Source organism: Magnolia sinica, chromosome 13 (assembly GCF_029962835.1).
Source record: "Magnolia sinica isolate HGM2019 chromosome 13, MsV1, whole genome shotgun sequence".
Lineage (NCBI taxonomy): Eukaryota > Viridiplantae > Streptophyta > Magnoliopsida > Magnoliales > Magnoliaceae > Magnolia > Magnolia sinica.
In genome coordinates this window covers 81,950,585-81,967,255 of record NC_080585.1, presented here as the reverse complement: position 1 = coordinate 81,967,255, position 16,671 = coordinate 81,950,585, and the positions used below count along the sequence as shown (strand labels likewise).

General features: G+C 38.9%; 1 protein-coding gene across 2 annotated transcripts; it reads left to right on the top strand.

The window, feature by feature from the left end:
• The first annotated feature begins 4,271 nt into the window (after window positions 1–4,271).
• Window positions 4,272–6,948, top strand: LOC131222420 (protein HEAT INTOLERANT 4-like). 2 transcript variants are annotated; one of them, XM_058217473.1, is made up of 5 exons: window positions 4,272–4,462; window positions 5,308–5,398; window positions 6,444–6,506; window positions 6,593–6,640; window positions 6,739–6,948. In XM_058217473.1, exons 2-5 carry the CDS (start codon window positions 5,351–5,353, stop codon window positions 6,883–6,885), a joined length of 306 nt encoding a protein of 101 aa, XP_058073456.1. In that variant the 5' UTR covers window positions 4,272–4,462; window positions 5,308–5,350; the 3' UTR covers window positions 6,886–6,948. The 2 variants fall into 2 exon arrangements, with proteins under 2 accessions (XP_058073456.1, XP_058073455.1); XM_058217472.1 differs by having other exon boundaries at window positions 6,444–6,640.
• Window positions 6,949–16,671: the final 9,723 nt, after the last annotated feature.

Sequence of the window (16,671 nt, the reverse complement as noted above, 5' to 3'; positions counted from 1 at the left end):
CCTGTCAAGACTGTCTACGGTCCGTGCACGAAACGATGCCCAAATTGCCCTATCTCCCCCGCCCCCCTCTCTCTCTCCGTTCCCTAATCCCCCCTCTCTCTCCGTTTCCCAATCATCTCTCTCCCTCACGATCTCTGCTCCATCTCTATCATTCTCCTCCCTCTCTCTCCAATGGATCTCTGCCTTTGGTTCTATCTCTCTCCATTGCAGCAGCCGTGAAGCTCCTACCCAAAGAAACACACGCCATGAAGCTCCTACCCGAAGAAACACACGCCGTGAAGCTCCTCTCCATAGGTTTGATATCTTCATCTCTTTTTCTGTCTTTGATACATGCTAATTGTTTGATGAAATGGCCTGCTATCTGTTTGTTGAAATGGCTAGATGAAATGGCATGCTATCTATTTGATGAAATGGCTAGGTTTCATCCATTTCCGTCTGGATTTCTTCTCGTTAGGCCTTTTATGCTGTTTTTGTACATTGCATAGATGCTTTACATGATTGACATAGCCCGGTTTATCCTTTTGTTGGGCCAGCCCAATTACCTGTAAATCTCATGTTCAATGAATTCAAAAAAAAAAAGGTATGCCATGAGGCAGATGCTTCAAGATTGTTTTCCTGCAATCCTCACAAAGTGCTGGGTTGGAATCCTATATTTTTCTTGTGGTTCCAAAGGATTCAGCTACTATTACAAGAAAACCAGGAACAGGGTTCTTTCTTCTCCTATTTCACCTAACTTGGTTTTAAGAACATGCCTTTCAGGCCTTCCACTTTTAGATCCTTCAACTTGAATCAACTCACTCCCAAACAGGCAATTCTTGGTCTCTCCATAGCTCATGACCAAACCATCTATGTCTACTTTCCCTAAACTTATTACCTACTAGTGTGGCAAATGCATTCATTTAATCATATCCATCCTTGCATTGCCAATCATCCATCTCGATAGCCTCATTTCAGTTACACTCATCCTACGAACATGTTACTCCTAGAATGCCTAGCATTGTGTCCCATAAAGCATGGCTAGTTACACTGCAAGACAACCATGCAGAACAGACAGCATCATGTAAACTAAACTTTTTGCAGTTACACTTACAGAAATGAAAAGAATAGCTAAGTGATTTAGAAAGCACATTTGATTTTTAGATTTTTTATTGTATCTCTATTTTCCATCCAACATGAACCACCTGATTGATGGTTTGGCATTCCACCCAGGTGGGTCTATTAGGACATGTGGATGCGTGTGAGGTGGTGAGTTTTTTGAATGTGTACCATCATGTATACTAGTTTAGAAGAGAAATGCAACAAACAACAGAAAAATTCCAGCTATTGGTATGGATCAGTCTCATTTTTAAGACATTTATCTTTACACTGGCCCTAACTTTTGTACAAGTTTGACATACTAAGGATGTGGCGGGTTGGTGAGAAGATCATCAATGCATGCTATGTTGGCGTTTATCGGCAATAGGTTATGAGTTTTTTATGAAAAACGATTTTATTTATATAAATCAAAATCGATTGCAAGCATCTAGCAATACATTAACTTGTTATGTAGCAACATCTTTCCAAAAAATATACTAATGTGTAGTAAATCTATACCATAAAAGGTAACCCCACTACCAAGATCATACAATGTAAAAAAATCAGGTGGGTTTGATCATCAAGTGTCATCTCACACACATTAGAATCAATGAACAACTGATAGACTGACTAAACATTCATTCATGTTCTAATATTGATGAGTCCATCAGCCATATTTTAATGATATAGGTGATCTTTATGGTGGGACCTATCATTTTCATGGTATAGATTTTCTTCACATGTGCAATGTTGGCAATAAAAATAATGTTGCATAAGTTATCATATTACAGACTACCTAGCTGGGACAAGACTAATATTGATAGTGATGAAATAAAAATTTGAGAGAGCAAACCTTTATGCACACACCAAGCTTGCAACCGCAGATGCAGCAAATTAGCAGGTTTCTTTCCCTAGTAACAGCCTCCTAATAGAGAAGCATTACATACAGTTAAGGACTTCACATGAGAACAACAGTGTACCAAGTAAACAACTTCCTGTATTGCCGGTCCCAAGCCCGGGTAAAGGAGGAGGGAGAATTGGCATCAAGGTGAGTTGTGTACTTTTCATTCATTTTCTGAGAGACATTTTTAAATTGCTTGATGGTTAATTTCAAGAGTTTTCTTATAAAACGTATTAGCAATGGCTTCTTCTACTACCATCTGCGGACCTCAAAGGCCCTACTAACTTGAGATTTTTATATGCAGGCTGATGTATTTTTAGCCCCACATATCAATGTTGCCACTGCAAGGTTCAATATTGAAATGGTAAGGTTTTTAACTATTTATTTTATCTTTGTTTTTTCTTGTTCTTCATAAATAATTTGATGTCTTGGCCTCCTGTCATTACTAGCTAGTTTTGTCACTATTTGTACATGTGTCAATCTCATGAGTCTTACTTTTTATAATTTTCTTACCCTTGTAGTGATTATCAGAAGCAGTGGGCCATCATTGAAAGATTACCCTTGTAGTGAGTCCAGGTACATGTTTGCTTCCCTTCTGTTGGTATTTTCTTCTACCTTTCCTTTTAATGCTTTCGATTACATTTTCTTTCTCGGGGTTTGCTAATTTTTCTATTACAATCTTATATCGGACAATATAGGAAATAGTGGCGGCAGGTGGGATGGACAAGCGTTGCAAGGATGGGCACTGAAATTGAGCTTCACAATGAGGTATAAAAATCTATCTTTATTATTAAAATACAAAAAAATGAACATATGATGGTAAACAACATCTCTAACTCATAAATCTTTTCCCCATTGAAGTTAAGAATGTACGCCATCAATAGAGCAAAGCCTTGGAGTGTAGAGGTGAATTTCCCCTTTGTTGATTGACTGTGTTGGTCTTGTGTTCATCTATGCATTCTGCAACAAGGAATTAAAATTCATCAACATAAGCCCTCTATCACAATCCACGACTCGTAATCCCACTACCTAGGTAACTCACATCTAGAGGGCTGTTACAAGCTTGAGCTTAGCCTAATGGTACTAGGATCAAACTTGATATAACAGCCTAACTCCTAGCCTCCTGCAAACCCTACTACAGTTTGCTAAGGAGATTGTAGGTAGTTCTTGGAAAGTAAATAGGAAATAGGGCTGGAATTTCCAACTCCATGTGTTAGGAGAAACAATATTCACCCTTCACATATTTTTTTAAACTATGATTTATATATAATGATGCTACAATCATGAATTAAATGGGTTTGTCTCTTTCTTATGTTTTGATTCTTCTTTTTGTGAAGTTTACTCTGTTTATGATGTGGTTTTGTTCTACGAAAGGTATTGTTTGCATATGGTGTTTGGTATTTATGAAATGATGAGATATAAGATTGAAATTCTGTGAATTGTAAGAACCTAAGTTATTTTTCTGATGAGATACTCCATTTTGCACTTAAGGTTGTATTTGATTTATGTGTCCCTTTCTTCCATTTCTTTATATGTTCCCTTTTTTTTTAATCAATGGAGAAGAACAGAGTGTGTGCTATGTTAGACCGAATGGCTGTTGGGAGATCATTTAATGTCTGTTGCTGTTTCAGTCCTTGTTGAACCTTATACATATGTGGGACAGCATTTGATCCTTTATGTGCCATGGCAACTGATTTCGAGTTGCGAATTCAGAAGCAGCTCGAACAGTATCCCTCTATGAAGAAGAAAAAGAAAAAACTAAGCAAAATAAAAGCAATACTAGTCAGTAGCAACATAGTAAGCAGAAACCTTCTGTATGCACAAAAGCTAAAGAAGTTGAGCTCAATTATGAAGTTAATGTCATGGCTCCTAATACTTCAGTTTTGACATGGACATTGAGTTTTTTCATCATCCAATGGAATGGAAAGTCCTATTTCTTTTGTCCTTATGGGGTATAACTTCCCCATTTCATTGAAAAACATGGTATTAACTAAGTGAAAACTATGGGTTTATAGCTTCCCCCTCTTAATCACATGAATTATATCCTTGTGCTGTCACTTTTCATGTTTTTCTATGTATACATGATTGGATCTCTAGGTTTAAGGGTGTTTTTTGCTGCTCCGCCATGTGTAGGATATCCAAACAAGGCATATCGTGTTCCTTGAAAATCAGTCCATTCAGAATATTCAGGGGAACCCCACTTAAAAACAGTTAAAACTGTGAGTTACTACTATAGATTCTCCAACTCATGTGCAAAGTCGCCAGGGGCTTGGATTGGCACCATCTTCTTTGAGTTTTATAAGCATCTTAACCTCTTTTACTTGGGTTCCTTTTCTTATTCACTTCTATAGATATGTATTAGTTTCTCTCTGTTATAATTTGGGATTGATTTTTTTTTTGCCCCCTTCATTTGGTGCATCATTTGCAGATATTGGAAGGACTTCTTAAATTGCCAGAGAACAGGGAATGTGCTGACTGCAAAAGCAAGTAGGTATCTTGGTTGAATTGTGACAACGAATGATCTTTTAAGAAGCTACTTGTAACTCTTTTTGCATATACAATGTTTACATCATCAACCCTTTTTGCAATTATAATTTTTTTTTTTTTGTTGTTTATGCCACAACATTAGTTGGGAATGCATGCTCATGATTGTATCCTCTACAACTTGCAAGGCACTTGATATAGGAGATGTAGGGCTATTATTATAGCTTGCAAATGTTTCATGCGAATTAATCCTTGTGTTTAGTTCCTGCCCAAACTCCACCTATCAGTTACATGCATGAAACAGGATTTGTAAAGCTGCCTCCAAATATCTGGGACAAGGTTACAATGATTCTGATGGTGATATGGTTCCCACTTGTGCTCAGTTACCATTCTACAATGCCATCGAAAATAAAATATGAAACATTTTTTTATCATGGTTTTTTGGCAATTTTCATGCTATGAAGGTTCTTTTAGATAAGTATATATAGAATCTATTGGAAGCATGGTTAGATTCTCATCCAAGATGAGCTGCCACTATAGATGCCTCATATTTCATTCTTAAAAAAGTTTTCTCATATTTTTGGTCCTACTGCGTGCATATGGATGGCTCACTTGAGATGGCACTACTACATTTATAATTTTTTTTCTTTTTTTGATGTAATGGATGATGGCTTGTGTATTGTTACTCTCAGCAATACTTAAGAAGTTTTGTTTCCTGAGCTGCACAGTATGTGCTTTGTGACCAAGATTTTTAATCACAACTTGATCTTCAGGAAGTGCTAAACCTGTGTTGATATATGTTTCGGGATACATTCGTTGTGAATAAATTTGGCTCATCTTCCATGCAGAGGTCCACGATGGGTAAGTGTAAATTTGGGAATCTTCATCTACATGCAGTGTTCTGGAATCCACAGAAGTATAGGAGTACACATTTCAAAGGTGATATCCCCTATTTCCATGGTTTACTGTAGATTAAGCCCAGTTTCGTTGCATGAAAGGTTATGGAATCTTATGTTGTGTAAGTCTCTATGTTCAAAATATTGGAACTCATCTTCAATTGCTTTTCCTCTTTTTTTTTTTGATAGTTCTTCCTTCAATTTACTAAAGCTTCTTCCACTGAAGGGAACACCATCCTTAATGCTTGGTAACTTAGCCCCTTAGGAGCTCCTAACATTGAAATCACCCTCCTTGGTAGCTAAACCTCTTTGATCAGGTCTTCTATATAGGTTATTGATTTTTGAGCTTGTACCATTTCTTGCTTCTTCCACTAGTGCTATCAGCTACACCTATGCAATTAAAGCAAGGCCTAAATGTTGTTTAGGGAGTAAAGCTTCCATGAATGATTGATTCTCCTGGTGATAGCCGGTTTCTCGCATAGATACCACACCTAGTTGTAGCTCTTTTTGAACTCCTGTATCAAAGTTATGATTTCAAATCCACTTTATTCCATAGAGACTAAAATCAACTTGATTTCAAATCCACATTGCCAAACCAGCCTTTATAGTTTGGATCAAGAGAATACTTTGGAAATGAATTCTGAGTACATGGAAATTGAGTTAGCCACTGTTAGTGAAAAAAACAGCTGTGAATTTGATTTTCATTTCCAAGGATTTTCTCAAAAAAGGCAGTACAAAACTCTGTTTTAAACCCTATCATCATCACAATAGTCACTCACATTCAAGTTGTCTGTTGAAGTTTTGGTAATGCTGCTGAAACTTCCCATAGAGTGGTGCTGGAAGCTTTCTCTGGCTCCATATCCATATACCCTGGATTCAAAAGAATTGAGAAATAGAGAAATCTTTATAATATTTTCTGACCTAATAAATTTAAAACTTTGCTGATCGATGACTGTAATCATCATTGATTTACACTTACATTGGTGCACTGATCCAAGAACATCAGTATGTGTTTCCTATGCTTTTGTGTGCATAAAGTTTTGTTTCTTTCCAGCATTGATGTTAAAATTTGATTTTCTAATGTTTAGGAGTTTGTAAGTGAGAAAATTAAGGATGAGGTATTGGTAAAAGATCAGAAAGATGCCTTCAAGGTATTTCTATGCGATTTAGGAGTGTGTTCCTTCTGTTCCTTCCATGTCTTGTTACCAACTATAGAAAACATAATCTGTTTCTGCAGGATTTCATCAAAGAAAAAGTCAGGGAAGCAAAGAAAGCACAATGGGAGGTATTTAAACTACAACATAACTTTTAGTTTTGATTGGACAATTTACGGAACTGTTCACATTCCCAAGTTTTGAATACTAATATGGTTCTTGTCCATAGGCAAGGGAAGCTCGCAAAAAGGCCGTTGAAGAAATGGATGAGGAAACGAAAGCTGCATATGAGAACATGAGGTTTTACAAGTTCTATCTAGTGCAGACACCGGATGCATCTGACTTATCCCAAGTGAAGGTGAGGCTTCATTACTAGTGTTGTATATCGTTAACTCTGAGGGAAGGTTAAATCATGTGATTGATTCTCTCTTGTTCCTGGTGACCAAGGACTCGAGCTCCATGTTAATTAAAAGTAGCCCTACCTTGGCTATGTGAGAGTAGGTTCTCGAATCTGATGCCCCCATACATGGCATGTGCACGCAAGATCCAGGACATTGATTGGGTGGGTCCTATGTGTGTTGTGGCCTATAAGGCCTATCCAATCAACAGGCCACGTGCGCATTGAATGTGTAATTCCTTCTACCCGTCCTTTTTTGGGTATATGGTGTCCATTTGATGGTTGGACCAGCTTGATTTTCATACTGGGGCACATACATGGTGGACCAATTGACTACGAAGGCCTTTTAAACATGCTAGATTAGAAAGTTTTAGGACTGGCTTGAGCAAAGTGAAGTATTGTTTATTTAGAAATGTGAATGTAGGATGCAATGTATGATTTGATTGCTATTTGTAATATATGAATAATTTTTTTCTTGATTGCATTTTATGTACTATTCCTATTAGCATTAATTGTATTAGCTTAGATGAGTTGATCAATCACAGTAGGTTCTTGCAATGGTAACAGACACCATTGTTATAATTTTTTTTAAAAAAATTAGCCATGGATATTACTTGTAGCTATTGTTCTGAAAACCGTAGCTATTGCTAACTTCAGCATATTGCTACGGATTTCATTCTACTTTTAGCTACAGATATTATCTGTAGCTATATGTACATGTCACTACAGAAAGTATAGCTACGGATATAATCCGTAGCCATAGGTTTTTGACCTTTAGCCACACCACCAATTGCTACAGTCGTGCTATGGACTATAACCGTAGCAATAGACCTTTAGCTATGGTTTTTATCTGTAGCCTTTGCCCCTTTTTCTGGTAGTGTTAACAAAGATTCTCAACCAGAAAGTTGTCGAGCTTCTCCTTCTAGAGGGAAATAGGTTATAATTGAAGAAGTCGACGAAGAAGACTTAGGGGATGAAAATTCGGCCTCCTCATCTGAAGGTACTAATTTTTTTGAATATGAAGATGATGAAGACAATGAAAATGATGACAATGATGATGATTTCGAAGAAGGAGAAGTTGACATCGATGGCGGGGAAGATGTCATTGTAGAAGATATTGACAAAGAGCATCTCCCACTGACCTCTGAGACTCTTTCTAGTACCAATATTCCTGTAAAGACTCCTATAGTAATAGAGGAGGAAGAAGATGAGCCTCTGGATTATGGAGAATATGGATATTCACAAAGCAAGGAATTCTCTCTCTCTCTCTCTCTCTCTCTCTCTCTCTCTCTCTCTTTAAACTTCATATATATATATATATATGCATCTTGCAATAATTATCTCATTATTATTGTTATATTTTTATTTCAAGTGCTCATATTGTTAATGCTAGGATGAGTGATACTCCTCCGGTGGATCTTCCTTCAACTGCACCGTTGATTTCACCGAGATCTCCTCTGGTTCCTTTGGTGGCACCAAAAGTGGTGGTTCATAAAATTATTTTTCAAGTAGAGACCACTGATCTACCAACTCCAACTACCAGAGATTCGAGTATGGAGGCCAGAGCGCCTTCTTTTGCCGATATGTTAGGAGTTGGTCCTTCTTTGGTCCAGGAAGTTCCACTTCCCGTCAGTCGTACTTTTGCAGTAGGTATATATATCTGTTACTTTGTCGAAATTTCCGCATCCTCTAGCCTTGTTATAATTACCCTAACTTCTTTTCTTCTTTATATTACAGGAACTCCTCCCTGTAGTGGTGCAGCAAGCTCCGAATCTGTAGCCACTATGTCTGAACTATTGTCTTTTGTGAAGATTCCTACACACAAAATGCTTTTGATGAAGAATTCTATGTCGGCAATAGTTCATATTTTCAAGGATCTTGACCAATGGTCAGATTTGGACATCGCCATCGAAATTCTGGAAAGTGCTACAAGGATGGTGAAGATTAACATTTTTGCCCTACATGACTCTCTTTTCAGATTTCGCGATTTAATAATTTCTCTAGTATCAGCAGAAAATGTCACCATTGCACCTAAGATTGGAATACGGGCAACAACTAGCTCTTTCCAAGGAAAAGGCTTCCCTCGTCACTTCGACTATTTCTGAATTTAATCAAGAACAATTAACTCTTTAGGAACAGTTGAAGGCTTGTGCTGATGACGGGACGATTATTCAGAATTGCATAGCCGTCCTAAAAGAGGAAATCTTGCAGCTGGAATTGAAAGACCATTCGAAGGAATCAACCATAAAGGAAATCGAAGAGAAGATGCGAATCATTATTTAATCTGTTGATGCTGAGAAGTCTGAATTACTCAGAAACGAAGAGATAATCGCATCCTTGGAAAACAAGCTAGCTGGAATTCATGATCAGGCAAAGATCATCCTTGAAGAAAAATCAAAGCATGTCGCAGCTAAAGTTCAGTTAAAGGAAGATTTGCAAAAGTACATGGGAATATTAAGAATCATGGAGGAGCTTTAAAGAAGTTGTTTCATTTGTGTAATTTTTTTTAGAATGCATAATTTCTTTTGATTTTCAACATATATCAATAAAGACATGATGATATCGTTGAGATATTTTGCTCTTTCATAAATTTCTAAATCGTGGATCATTTCAAGGATATTCATTTATGTAATAATTTCGACATGATATTTAACGAAGAATTGAGATAAAAACATCAACAAATTATAATTGTTAGTATGGGATTTCCTATACGATTTTTTGTTTTGATAGGCGGTAGTAGACTTAAATTTAGTTAGATGATCACACACAGTTTAAGCTCTTGAGTAGTGGAGCAACATAGTTTTTTAGACTCTTGAGTAGTGGAGTCGGGTCTCACGTGATAGTCTCTGTAACTCTTATGAGTTCGCTGAACTTCTCACAGCCTGGTGAGTTCACAAACCACGATCCATTAGATGGGCCCAGTGAAGTTACCGAGGCTGTGAATTCTGTTGGATTTACGCATGGGGTTGGCCACAGTAACTCTCTAGAGTTCACAGGGCCCACAAGGCAACCTTTGGGGTACCAAATCTAGGGCCGCCACTCCATCAATGAGTAAGTTTAGGCCCTTCCTCATGAGTTAGTATTGAAATCAAGCCAAGAATTTGGGTGGTCTTATGCATGGTTGGCCTATTTATGGACAACGGCCAAAGAGCACACAATGCAGCCCGCGTTTTCTTCGTCTGCAAGGTCAGACCCATTTATGGGAGGGCAATTTCATTCGTTCCCCATGACGCTATCAAAAAGCTATACAGACCACATGGGTGTTACACGTGACTGGTCGTTGAGGACTTTTTGGCCCTTTTTAGGGCTTTCAATCACTGGCTCCATCCGCTGCCCGCATGGGTATGTGTACGATGGCCTTCATGGGCTTTTTAGGGCCACTGACTTCTCACCACCGCCTGAATGGCGATAATGATAGGCTTTATGCGTAGCTGGTCATATAGGCTTGGCTAGGCTACCTTAAATGATGATAAGATACCATTGTTGTCGTAACAGTAATAGGCGTCTTGATCGATATATCACCACTGCTGATAATGTTGACGATATTCGCGCTTATGCTCATAATAATATATCGGCTTGGTGATGATGCCAATTTCAACGAGTTTCAACAAAGCTTGTTTGATGATGACAACAATGGTTACTCTCTTTTAAGAAATCACTGATATGTAATCTTTGAAGATATACTTGGAATTCCTCCTTTATTCAATCATCTAAAAAAGAATATATGAATATGACTTCCTTGTCCTAGCCCTCTTTTGATATAGAAGCATTATGATAATAATCTTCTAGATCAAAATTGGAACTATCTTCAGGGACAATACTTCTTGATGAAGTGCGCGTTGACTGGTATACTTATTGTAATGACCCGAAAAATTTCGTGCCAAGACCCGAGTACTACCTCTGTTTTCCTTAGAAGTTATTTGTGGGTTAATTAGCGTTAAACTCGATTGCTTGTGAAATTAGCATCAATCACTTTAAAGTTGATCTGCATGACTCAAAACCTATAGAATCATTAGTGCTATGTTACTCTGAAATCTGGGATTCAACGCTAAATCCAGTTGCTCTTGGGAATTTTTAGAAACTTTGGATCAGACCTGGATCGCGCCTCGAAAGTCCGATAGCAATGATCTTAGTCAGTTATGGTCACCATGTTGGACTTGGCCATCACCTCAAAAATTAAGTCCAGATGATGTCCTTGGTCGATTTGATTGAGTCCGGAGTGAAGAGTGTGAGAACGGTGAGAAATTAAATATGATTTTATGAAATTTGAGTCGTGTCGGTTGCGCGACGATTTTAAGCAATCTGACCGTTGGATTCTGACCTAATTTCACCCTCGGATCAGGGAAGATGGCCCAGGCATGTCATAATGCTTGTGGACCTGATCGAGTTTCGGTGACCGTTGAATTGAGTGTGGTCCGCCATGGTTGATCTGTGAAGCCGATCGGTACAAAAACTCAGCCTGACCTAGATCCATGGTCAGTGAGCTTAAGTCCAACTGCACATGGAAAAAGGACCACCGGAAGTGCTCTGTTGGATCGAGAGAGGCCTGATTTGGTTATAACCTAAGTATACCTTGGCCCTGGGGTTATTTTCATCAATGTTAGGCCTATATATAGACCTTAATACCCTCACTTTCTATTCCATACGAATTTCCTAACCCTAGCTAAGAAAGAGAGAGGAAAAGAGAGAGAAAGTGAGAGAGAAGTTGGTGAATCATCTTTAGATTCTTTCCTGTTACTCTACATCCTTAAACCATCACTTTTGAATTGTTATTCCGGCGATTCTAAGTTCATTCTTAGGTAAGTTCACCTAACCCTAATATGTTTTAGAGCTTAGAATAGTCTATGTGTTGTTGTAGCTCTATTCTTGCCTTAGGTTATCTAGTCGCCATTGACGAAGACATATCGTCTGAATCAGTTCGGTGCACTATTTCTGGTTTAAGGTGCGGACTATATTCGTATAGGTTATGGTTTTCAAGGCTTTCAATGTCAGTTAATGGTTTATTCTTGTTGTGAGTGCAATTTCACATGCCAAATGCTATGTTTATTTTGCGTTCCTGATATGTATGTGTCATATTGAGATTTGTGTATTCTATGTATATGTAGGAAGTATCGTATACGTATAAAATATGGACATGTGTTTGCCATGATTATTTATCGTGTACTTGTAATAATTGTATGTGTGTCAACTCCTTGGCAAAAGGAATTGTCCAAGTGCGTGTATTTTAACATGCATCATGTATGTTGAACTATGTATTCTAAGTGTTTGTAGAAATGTTTGAATGGCTTAAAGTGCAATATATTATTCTATTTGTGGGCGTTGAGAAGCAATTCTCAACTCTCCTATTGGTGTGTATGATTTCCTACATGCAAGTCACATTTTTTGTTGTTTAACTTCAAGTATTTCTTATGTGTAAATCCATGTTAAGTTGATATTCTTCAAATGCTCACATACTGTATGATTTGAATTGTGGTTCCATTACTATTCTAAATTGTTGATATGAATATCTGTTGTAGTGGAATGTGTTTGGGACTATGAATAGTCCAGGAAATTGGTAATCGGCCTTGAGTTAGTGGCTGAGGTTGCTTTCGCTACGAAGGACGTAATTTGACGAACCCAAGTCGTATTAGAGTTGTCGGTAGTGGTTTGGCCACACGGAGTGTTTGCGCACTCTATGTCGTTCAACCCAATGTGTGCTCGTGCTAATCGAGTTTGTCAAGTAACCCAATTGTCCGATGTATGTTCACCATGTATGGACGCTATTGTTTGAATCTAGGGTACCAAACTTACCGATGAAATTCCGTTAACCGTTGTACTTTGATCCGCTAAGACTCATGAGCCGGACATGGTGGTATGGGACACCGTGGTTGAGCTGTCGGCCTACGCTGGGGTGACGAGCCTCCCCGTAGTGACCAGTGAGCAACCAAACTCGTGAGCCGATTATGGTGGTATGAGACACTATATTCGTGCTGTCGACCTACATTGATTGGTGACGAGCCCTTTGTAGTGACCTCGAGCATGCTTGGATACTGCATTAGGGCGACAAGCCTTAGATTAGTAACGAAGGTATGATAGGCGTGCATTGATTGGTGATGAGCCCTTTGCAGCGACCTAGAACCATATGATCGTATGAGATGACCTAGGACTGACGACCCTAGAATGGATCACTGTGTGGAAATTGATATGAGGAAGGTACCTTAGCTTCCCAATCCTGCTGTATGAAAAGGACTAATAACAACTTGAAATCATGTTCATGCACCGCATTTGCATGTGCGTGGTAGTCGTTGGCACTGCGGGAGGATGTCATGCGTAACGTGAGATGAAGATGCAGAGGGAGTAAGGCGAGGGCATGCATCATTCTACATACATCCTTGCATTAACAAGAGTACTTAGGACATGTTTAATTGTACTACTTTATCATTACTGCTTGATTGAATTGATAACATGTTAACCTTTGCTTTATTGTTCCACTGAGTTAATCACTCACTCCCACGTTCTGGGACGGTGTTTAAACACCAACCAGACTCTGTTTTAGATGCAGATATTGATACGATCCCTGAGGCAGAGCAGGAGTTCGAGGATGATGAGGCCGCATTTTCTTTTATGCAGTTTTCAGGCGGGTTCTTATGAGCCATGTCCTGATGTGCAGGAATTCTGGGTTTTCTTTTGGAATAGATAATGTCATTTGATACTTGTATTTTGTTAGCAACACTTGTAAGTATAACCTGACATGTATACGTATTTCAGGGACTTACAAATGTACACATATGCTTCTTTAAGTCTTCCACTTGCGTCTATCACTTATCCCTGAATTATGTTTGCAGTTTGGCTTAATCTATTCCATGTTTTATGTACTCTTACAGACAACATACATCCATCATTAAATATGTTGCATAAGTGATGTTTTGAAACTCGGGAGCTGAGTTATGCTCGATCCTCAAATTTCAGGGCGTTACACTTATACCTTGTCCATCTTGATCGACTACTCTGTATGCTCCATTAGAATATAATTCCTTTATGATGTATGGCCCATCCCACTTAGGCTCAAACTTGCCCCATGTTTTGTGGGTTACCACTATCGGTTTTTTTAACATTACTACCATGTCCCCTTTCTTGAAAGAGCGATATTTGACTCATTTATCAAAGGCAGCTGATATTCTTGCTTGATACAACTGTAATCGCTGCTGGGCTGCCAGGCGCTTTTCATCGAGTAGGTCCAGTTCCTTTAACCTTATCTTTGCATTTTCATCATTTGTAATCGACTGATGCACTGCTATTCTGAGCGACGCGACTTGTGTTTCAATCGGAACGACCACCTTTATGCCGTAAACCAATTAATACGGTGTTGCGCTTGTTGCTGTTCGGTGGGTAGTCCTGTATGCCCGTAATGCCTCTTGCAACCTTTCATCCTAATCGTGCTTGTTTCCAGGCACTGTCTTCTTCAGTATTTTCACAATCGTTTTGTTAAATGCCTCCGCTAATCTATTTGCTGGTGGATAGTAAGGTGTTGAAAATGAATGACGGATACCAAACTTTTGACACAGTTTTTTCATTCCTCTTTTTAAAAAAGGGGTACCATTATTGGTAACAATCTTCTTCGGGATGCCGTGGCGATATATTATCACGTGTCGAATAAAATTGACCACATCTTTCTCTTTGACATTGCGCAACATGATCGCTTTTATCCACTTGGAGAAGTAGTCTGTTGTTGCCAGAATATATTGTTTTCCTTTGGATGAAGGCAGATTTATTGGCCCGATAACATCGAGTCCCCAAGCGGCAAAAGGCCAAGAAGCGACTGTTTGATGGAGATCTTTAGGGGGAATATGCATGACATCTCTGTGGATCTGACATTCGTGGCACCTTTTTGCAAAATCTATTGTATCTTTGAACATTGTGGGCTAGTAATACCCCATTCGATGTATCTGATGAAATAAATTTCGTCCAGCCTGGTGTGCCTCGCATTCCCCAAAGTGAGCTTCTCGTAGCATTTGACCTGCTTCTTGTTCGTCAAGACAATGTAGTAGCATTCCATTGTAAGATTTTCTGTAGAGCATTTCACTACAAATGATGAACCTGCTCGATCTCTGCCTGATTTGCTGCCTTTGTGCTAGATCTTCGGGCAAGATATCATATTTGAGGTAATCTATGAATGGTTATCTCCAATCATCTGCTGTCAGTTCTAAACATGATGTAGGGAGTGCTTCGATGATTTCATCGACAACTTCGGAAGAGGGCGGGAATCTTCTTTCTTCTATAGTCACTTGAAGCGGACTTCGGTTTGGACAGGATAGGGTTGCCGCCAAACTAGCCAGAGCGTCCGCCTTTGCACTTTCGGATCAGGTACATGTGTGATTTCGACATGGCAGAATCGTTCCAATAACTGCTGGGTTTTTCGACAATATGGCAAGAGTTCTTGCTTTCTTATTTCAAACTCAGTCGTTAGCTGATTTATAATCAGCTTGGAATCTCCAAAAATCTGTAACGTCTTTATCTTCATTTCTTAGGCAATTTCCATTCCGATGATGAGAGCCCAATATTCGGCTTCATTGTTCGTGCAAGTAGTGCTCAATGTGAAAGAATAGGCAATAGATTACCCTGAGGAGTGATGGAAATAACTCCTACCCCCACTGCTGATGCTCGGGAAGCACCATTAAAATACATCTACCATTGACTTTGTGACTCAATCATCATTACCTGCTCATCAGGAAAATCATCGCTAATGGTCTCACTTTTTGTTACTGGATGCGCTGCTAAGAAATCTGCCACTGCTTGTCCCTTCACTGCTTTCGCTGACTCGCAGGTAATCATATATTCCGAAAGCAACAACATCCATTTGGCCAATCTTCCTGATAACATCGGCCTTGTCATTAAAAATTTTATCGGATCTGCCATTGAAATCAAAATTATATCATGAGAGAGGCAATAATGTCTCAATTTCTGTACTGCAAATATCAGCGCCAGACATTCTTTCTTGATCAGAGAATAGTTACATTCCGCGCCTATCAGAGTTTGACTCAGATAATAAAGAGTAGTTTCTTTTCCATCTTCATTCACCTATGTTAACAAGGCTCCCAAAGAGTTTTCAGTCGCAGATATGTACAAGATAAGCGGGTTACCCTTTATAAGAGTTGTCAATACCGGAGGCTGTCTCAGTAATTCTTTTATTAAATCGAACGCGTTCTGACAGGCTTTATCCCACACGAACTCTGTTCCTTTCTTCATTAAATGAGAAAACGGTTGACATCTCCCTGCCAGATTTGAAATAAAATGGTGAATATACGCCAGTTTCCCTTGCAAGCTCTTCAATTCCTTCAATGTTTTTGGAGGCGGTATATCTTGGATGGCCTTGACTTTCCCTGGATCAATCTCGATACCCCTATGCCTGATAACAAAGCCAAGGAATTTTCCTGACAACACTCCGAAAGCACATTTAGTTGGGTTCATTTTTAGCTACTTCTTTCTGAGCCGACGGAAGACCGATGCCAAATGTTCGTGATGTTCTTGATGATTTCCTGACCTAACCAACAGGTCATCTACATAACATTCAATATGTTTGTGTATCATATCTTGAAAGATACTTTGCATTGCCCTTTGGTATGTCGCTCTAGCATTCTTGAGACCGAACGACATGACCTTGTAGCAGTGAATCCCTAATGAGGTTCTAAAAGCTAGTGCTTCTTCATCTTCAGGAGCCATCCTAATTTGATTATAACCGGCATAGCCATTCATGAAAGACATGACAACATATTGCATTGTACTGTC

What these genes read in the sequence shown, in the direction of transcription:
- LOC131222420 (XM_058217472.1), top strand. Translation starts at nt 5,351, where the DNA reads ATGCAGTGTTCTGGAATCCACAGAAGTATAGGAGTACACATTTCAAAG. An exon ending in TAGGAGTACACATTTCAAAG is followed by an intron (nt 5,399 to 6,443) that starts GTGATATCCCCT and finishes TCTAATGTTTAG; the next exon opens with GAGTTTGTAAGTGAGAAAAT. An exon ending in CAAAGAAAGCACAATGGGAG is followed by an intron (nt 6,641 to 6,738) that starts GTATTTAAACTA and finishes TCTTGTCCATAG; the next exon opens with GCAAGGGAAGCTCGCAAAAA.